The sequence below is a fragment of the Limulus polyphemus genome, unplaced genomic scaffold (assembly GCF_000517525.1).
Source record: "Limulus polyphemus unplaced genomic scaffold, Limulus_polyphemus-2.1.2 Scaffold954, whole genome shotgun sequence".
NCBI lineage: Eukaryota > Metazoa > Arthropoda > Merostomata > Xiphosura > Limulidae > Limulus > Limulus polyphemus.
This window is the reverse complement of record NW_013666564.1, coordinates 1-8,026: the sequence shown is the minus strand read 5'-3', so window position 1 is coordinate 8,026 and position 8,026 is coordinate 1. Positions and strand designations below refer to the sequence as shown.

At 34.2% G+C, this 8,026-nt stretch overlaps 2 protein-coding genes across 2 annotated transcripts in view; both read right to left on the bottom strand.

The window, feature by feature from the left end:
* LOC106461417 (ras-related protein Rab-23-like) overlaps window positions 1-465 on the bottom strand; it is a 20,768-nt gene extending 20,303 nt beyond the window's left edge. Inside the window, exon 1 of the mRNA XM_022388371.1 lies at window positions 378-465. The gene's annotated coding sequence lies outside the window, so the exon portion shown is untranslated. The remainder of the gene's footprint in view (window positions 1-377) is intronic.
* A 6,179-nt stretch (window positions 466-6,644) lies between these two features.
* LOC106461416 (piggyBac transposable element-derived protein 1-like) lies at window positions 6,645-7,931 on the bottom strand. Its single transcript, XM_022388383.1, is given in 3 exon segments — window positions 6,645-6,741; window positions 6,743-7,286; window positions 7,697-7,931. Coding segments are annotated over 3 exon segments (876 nt in total).
* Window positions 7,932-8,026: the final 95 nt, after the last annotated feature.

The following is an 8,026-nucleotide window of genomic DNA, read 5'->3' as shown; positions in this document are numbered from 1 at the left end:
GTTCGGATAATTTAATCCATCCAGCTATCTATCATTTTAAAGTTCCGATAATTTAATCCATCCAGCTATCTATCATTTTAAGGTTCGGATAATTTAATCCATCCAGCTATCTATCATTTTAAGGTTCGGATAATTTAATCCATCCAGCTATCTATCATATTAAGATTCGGATAATTTAATCCATCCAGCTATCTATCAGTTTAAGGTTCGGATAATTTAATCCATCCAGCTATCTATCATTTTAAGGTTCGGATAACTTAATCCATCCAGCTATCTATCATTTTCATATCTACTTGGTAACATTGTTTTAAATACTTTTAATACTTATGTTTTTTTTTTTATTGCTAGAAATCATTTCAAAAATACATTAATCTTACCTGTAAAATCCTTAGTCGAAATAATAAATAAACTTGTAGCACGGATCAAACTTTTTCACAGCTCGGTGTGTTAAAATATCCAGTTAGGACTGATATTGCTACGTTGAATAAAGTCAGTGCTTGAACTATCCAACTACGATGTCGGACGTGTTTCTTATCTAGTCACTCACCTTTCGAATGTGTGCTCGTGTTGATGTCATCACTATAACAACCGTGAAGTCACACTTGGCTGCACAGCGAGATCTTCATAGCAAAAGAAAGATTTTGTTTTATGTTTATGAGTGCATGATTACAAATCGAACTTCCCCTGGTAAAGAATTCCATAAGGATGCGCATGACTGAGTATTATCTTTGACGGAGCTTTAGGCCCTATAAGACATTTTAACACAGCCTTATTAAAACGCCAAGGTCATCTACCTTTGGATTTACCAAGAAAAACGTTTTCCTGTTGACCTTGTGCAGTCTTCTTGGTGACCAGCTGTTGAGTAACCAATATAAGTTTAGATAATGTGATCGCTTTCATAGATAGCAGATACTAAAAAACCAACTGTAATGAGGTTTCTTAATATATGAACAATGGGCTACGGATCATTCATTACCTATGTATTTTCTGATTAAAAAATAATAATACAGCTTGAAGGGAATATTGAAAATTAGAAGGCTTCTTTATAACTTTTAATTTTCTTTTGCGTTCTTGAAACTACATTTCAACCAGTTTTTCTTTTGAAACATCTTTTATTTTGAGATTGCGATTCGGTCTTCTTTGAGAAAGTTAGGCTGTAGTTTTATTGTGTTTGTTGTCTAAGACGATGTTTTGGCCGTTTTGTATGTCTTATGCTCTTGTTTTAGATTTTGAGATGTCACTGCATTGTGTTTCATATCTACGGACGATGTTCTGAAAGTCTTTTGCGCTTTGGCTAGTGTTTTAGGTGTATTTTGAAACGTCATTTCAACGTGTTGTTATTTAAAGTCAACGTTTTGGTCCTCTTGTTTTGTTTAAGGAAGAAACCTTCTTTTATTTGCTGTCTTAGGATGATGTTTTCACTTTCTTGATTAACCTCTTAAAACGATCTTCAAATATTTTCTTTAGAAACAACGTTTCCTTTTTGTTTTAAGACGACGTCTCGGCCACAAATGTATTAGTCTTATTTTTCGAATGGGTATCTTGTTGTAAACGTATTTCCAAAGCCACAGACAAAATGTTTAGAAGTTCTGGAAGTGAAATAAATCCCTGTGAAACCTTCGTTATAATTTAAATTTTCAACTCACTCAAAACAGTATCAATAGCGCATGATTAAGTAGTACATTTTACGAGAAGAGCAGATGAATTTAAAAATATTAAGTTACACGTACTTTACGTAAAGTCAGAAGACACCTGTTGAAATATCAATGGTCACGTTACAGCGTCATGCTTGAGCACGAGAAGATTGCTCCAACAGCAGCGTCTGTTTCTGTATCTTGATATTAAACTAGTCGTTGTGAAAGAATAATATAACAACAAATGATATCATTTCGATGTTAAATCTTCTTCTCTTTAATACTGCTTAAAAAAAGTTGATATAACTTAAAGATTTATAGCAATTTATACACAAACTCTTTTCTATGGAAATTGTTCCCCGGTGGGTCAGCGGTAAGTTTACGGACTTACAGTGCTAAAATCCTGGTTTCAATATTCCGTGGTGGAGAGAAAGCAAATAGCCTATCGTGTAGCTTTCGCTAGAAAATAAAATATATGCAAATTTAGGCTAAAATAAGCATCTTCACTTTCCTTCACTTTTTATTAAGATATAACACATTTCGTACTTATTAAAACTTCTTTAGTTATAATAATTTAAATACATACTCTTCGCTGGGGGATATGCATTATATTGACTATAGCGATTAATAACAAAGTAATAGTCTCCGTCCCATGGCTGATAGAAACCAAATCTTATATAATTAGTCAAGATATTAATTTTCATTTGATTATCAAGCATAAGATGACTTCATTAATCACTGACTGTACGAAACAGTATGACACAAACTGCCACAAAGTTACTGTTTTACAGTATGAAACAAGCTGTTACAGAGTTAGTGTTGTACAGTATGAAACAAACTGCCAAAAAGTTACTGTTTTACAGTATGAAACAAGCTGTTACAGAGTTAGTGTTGTACAGTATGAAACAAGCTGTTATAAAGTTAATGTTGTACAGTATGAAACAAACTGTTACAGAGTTAGTGTTGTACAATATGAAACAAACTGTTACAGAGTTAATGTTGTACAGTATGAAACAAACTGTTACAGAGTTAATGTTGTACAGTATGAAACAAACTGTTACAGAGTTAATGTTGTACAGTATGAAACAAACTGCCAAAAAGTTACTGTTTTAACACTAACTCTGTAACAGCTTGTTTCATACTGTGTACAGTATGAAACAAGCTGTTACAGAGTTAGTGTTGTACAGTAGGAAACAAGCTGTTATAAAGTTGCTGTTGTTACTGTTCTACAGTATGATAGAATCTGTTATAAAGTTACTGTTGTAGTACAGTATGATGCAATCTACCACACAGTTACTGTTCTACAGCCTGATAGAATCTGTTACAAAGTTAATGTTGTAGTACAGCAGTAGTAGTTTCGTATGGTGTTTCTCACACCTCCAAATTCTGTTGGAGGTGAGTATCCGGGAGTAGGACTGACGTTCTAGTCCGGACACTGGGTGAGCATGTTTCGGTGTGACGGGGATTCGAACCCGCGACTCGCAGATTGCGAGTCGAGTGCCCTAACCACCTGGCCATGCCGGGCCTGTAGTACAGTATGATAATACAATCTGTTACAAAGTTACTGTTGTACAGTATAATACAATCTGTTATAAAGTTACTGTTGTAGTACAGTACGATGCAATCTACTATACAGCTACTGTTATACTTCAAGATACAAGCTGTCATACAGCTAATGTTGTACAGTATCATAAAACCTGTCATACAGTTATTGCTATCTATTATCATACACGCTGCCATACAGCTACCGTTGTATAGTATTATAAAAGCTGCCATACAGTTGCTGTTGTAAAGTATGATGCAAATTGTTATACAGTATCATACAATCTGCCATATAGTAACAGTGTTGTACAGCACAATAAAAGCTCTCACAAAGTTAGTGTTTTACCTCGTGATACATGAATTGTATTGAAAAAAGCTGCACTTAATGTAGTCTCCTCTAGAGAGCTATGAGTTAAATACATTTTTAACGATTAGCAGCGAAAGATAAGTTACTTTAAAAGCTGCTTTTGTTCCATTAATAAACATTGCTACTTTATAACAAAGTACAATCATTTTGTAAGCTCATCTAAAATATGAACCAACGTTCAAGTGAGAAAAAGCTTATTCATAAATTGCAATAATTTTTAATAACTGTGGTTTTGTTACCGTTCATTAATAAATAAATTCACAATATAAGAAATGATGCTTACTGCATTTCTTATAATCATAAAATATGAAATTTATTAGAACGTGGCTTCCAATTTGTATAGCCATACGTTTCATATTTACAAATAAGAATTCAATAGCTATTAAATTGACTGAATTACAAACGATAATAAATTAAGATTAGGTTTCATGTCTGAATACATTTATTAGTTGCTTATATTAAGAAGTTTACAAGTACACTTTACTGAATTCACCAACATGTTGAAAGAACATTTGTTAAGAAAGACTTGCCCTCAACCCCCCCCCCCCCCAGTAGCTCAGCGGTAAGTTTGAGGGCTTATAACGCTAAAAATCTGGCTTCTATACCCGTGGTTAGTATATCACAGATAGCCCATTGTGTAACTTTGGGCTTAACAACAAATATACAAAAGAAAGAAAGACAGCATCACATATTCGTGTTTAATACACGTATACAGGGCCGGTTGTGGCTTAGTGGTTAGCATGATTAAACTGTAAATCCGAAAGTTCAGAGTAGAGGTTGCAATCCCAGGATCCCATATGTTAATCGTGCTTCCCACATTCTGAGATATGCAGAACAGAATCCCGATTAGAGGGGGTGTCAATGATATTCCTGATCTTTTCTGCTGCTGGTGGTGATAATTAACAAAATTGCATGAAAAATTTAACTAATGCAATTTCTTCATTAACATTTAGTATACAGCTGCCTGTACTAAAGTTTAACTGCTTATAGTCTGGATACTGGACGACCCTTCTTGTAGGACGATCGTAACGTAGTCAGACATACATACAAAAGGGATCCGACTCAAATTGGTTTGGTTTGTTATGAATTTCGCGCAAAGCTACACGAGGGCTATCTGCGCTAGCCGTCCCTATTTTAGCAGTGTAAGGCTAGAGGGAAGGCAGCTAGTCATCACCACCCACCGCCAACTCTTGGCTACTCTTTTACCACTGAATAGTGGGATTGACCGTCACATTATAACGCCGCCACGGCTGAAAGGGCGAGCATGTTTGGTGTGACGGGGATACGAACCCACAACACTCAGATTACGAGTCGAGCGCCCTAACCACCTGGCCATGCCGGGCTACTTTAAGTGAAGCAGAAAAGAAGGTGTTAGGAAAGCCGAATTCTCCCAGACTTGTTCAATCGGTGAACACAAGGTCGACATTGTCCTCTTGTGGTCCAGGTAACTTATAGCTTAAAGAACAAGGAATATTTGTTGATGTGGGAAATAACTAGCAGTAGTCATAGAAACAGAATAAAACCTATAGATCACCAAAAACTCTACATTGCATAATTTTTCATTTTAAAGGAGGAAAGCTTGTGGGAGGAAAGAGAGAGTGAGAGGCAACTCCAGAATAGCAGTAATAGAACTCCACTGGCCAAGAACTCACTGTGTATCAAAAGAAACATTGGCATGAATAACCTTAATTATCCAGCAGATATTAGCGGAGAAAAAGAAAAGTTCTGGAAAATCTGCTAAACACAGATATGTACATTTTATATACTTATGTGTTTGATTTCTTCTTTATGTATATGCTTTTGCTCCTAAATATTTTTACATTTGTGTATATGTATTTTTGATTTTTACTTATGTACCATATTTTTCGCATGTTTTGAAACTTTTGTTTCTATGTATTTGATTTAATAAGTTTTCATTATCAATTTCTCATTTTTAATATATGTTATGTAAACCTTGTTCTTGTAAATATGTATAATGTATATTCCTAATTTTTCATTTTTCTTCTTTCGGATATTGTTCTAGTTTAACGGGTTGTTTAACAGATTACTTTCTTTTAAAGAATAATTTCAAGTTTAATTTTGTTTCAAGAGTGTTCTTGGTGTTTTTATAAAGGATTTATTTCCTTTTTCATGCATTTAAACTTGTTACAAAGAAGCTTTTAGTTTTTTTATGTTTTCTACTTTAAATTTTTACTTTACTTCATTTGTTTGTTGTAGCGCCAAGTTGCACAATAAACTGTCTCTGCTCCATCCACTGCAGGGAATCGGTCACTAGATTTTAACGTGGTAAGTCTATAAATTTACCACTGGCTCATTCTGAGACTTTTAGTCTAAGGTTCATTTTATTTAAAAACAGTTTACTTTTGTGTGCACTTAGCTATAATTTTAAAGGGACTTATTTTGTAAATTGTGTTGTTTTTAAAGGTTTTATTTTCAATGTGTTTGAAAGTCTTTTTTTTTCCTAAAGAGTTTTGCTTTTAATTATATTGGTTTAATGTCACATTATTCTACTTAATTTTTATTTAGTTTTTTATGGCAACCAAGCAGTAGATAAGTGTCCTCACTGATTTTACATGTTTCACAATGTTATATATTACTCACCGTTGCAATGCTTTCTTGATTTGTGTTTTGTAATTATCTATTATAATGATACTCATTTTTTGTCATTCCTGAAAATGCGCACATACCTTACTATGTAAATACTATCTAAATACGCGCGTATTTCATTTTAGAATGTAAAAAAGGCGGGTGTAAATATACTTTAGTGGACATGTTGTACAACAACGTTCCTGGTGGAACAGCGGTAAGCTTACAGTCTTACAACGCTAAAATTCAGGGTTCGATTCCCCGCACTGGACACAGCAGATAATCCAATATGGCTTTGTTCTAAAACAAACAAACTTCTATGTACAACAACATATTCAAAGCTTATCAAGTTTTTAAAAAGGTCTATCTTTAGGTCGTAGAATAGCATTATAAGTTTACTTATTGATAGTAGTAAGTACGGTAAAGTTTAGCCTAAACTAAACTAAAGAGAAAAACTTACACAAGTTACAGTGTTAATTTATCTCTTTATCGAATATAGCTCATACTTAATGGACTTATAGATATTTGAATATATTTTGATCCATCCTGTCCACACCTCCCATACACTCATTATACAACTTCACCACTAATGGCTACTTTATTTGCATTTTCTTTCCTTTTAGAAGTATAGCGGGTTGCCTGAAATATTGGTTCTATGCCTACAGCATTGGCACACAGGTTGACAACATTTTTATCTTGGCAATGGCACACGATTATCTCATCATTTTCATTCAATCTGAAATCAAATTAACCTCTCTTCATTTTTTTAAAATTCATTTGCATTCATGAGTGGACACCTTTAGTCCTGTTGTCACCAACTGTTTCGGTTTCCTCCTCTCTCGCATTCTTCAAAACTGACATCAGTTTTACACTGGTGAAGAAGTTGTCAAAACATAAATGATAGAGTTGTTTATCTCGATCTAGAAGAACATTAGCAAACTTCACCACTAGATTTCCTCCTAAACCAATATTAAGATCCTTACTTGTATTATCACTTGAGTTTTCTTGATATGGCTCAAACCAAATTAAGTATTTCAGGGTATTTGTTCCGCACCAAAGTTTATATCCAAAACGAATAGGTTCCCCACGCAGGAATTGCTTGCATCCATGGTGCCTAAAATACTCACACATGGAATCATCAGAGCTGTAGTATTCCTCTAAGAGAGAGCATACAAAGGAAATTTCTATTTACTCAATCCACAAGAGGCCTTATCTTTCAAACTTATCTGTTATATCTAGGCTGTTGTTATTTGCAAAATGCATGTGTGTAAAGATCGCTATAAATCTGGCTCTTCTAACTATATTGAGAACAAGACCATAATGTGAATCAATAGCATTTTCCCAAAACATTTTCCTATTTGGATATGAGACATACCCGCTCAAAAGCAGAATACCAAGAACACACTTCATTTATCATCTGTAACACCCAATTTTATATTTTTCTGAGAAGCATAACGGTTTGTTTATTTGACAATCGAGTTAAATATTCTTTCATTAAAAAAAAAATAATTCAAATAGTTCTATTGGGTTCAAATTTTGAGTTCTGAGATTTTCAATTCCAAAATACGATGCTGAACAGTTTGAAAACTCGGGTCTAATGTATTTTTTCGTTCATTTCTGTATAGGTGCGGTTGTCCTCTTTTGCCCTTTTTTTTCTCAGGTTGTGTCTCGGGTTCATTATTTTCATAACCAATATCTAAATCATCAGTTAGCACCGAGGCTCTGAGCATGCTTCCAGGCAAGTTATTCATTGTACCTCCGCCACCTTCTTCTTCTGAATCTTCGTCAGTCACCTGTAGCATATTCTGATGGTAAGTTGCATATTGTGTGACTTGAGTCGTTATGACAATTGTGTTTCAATAATATTGTTGCGTCAGCGAAGTCACATGACTTGTGT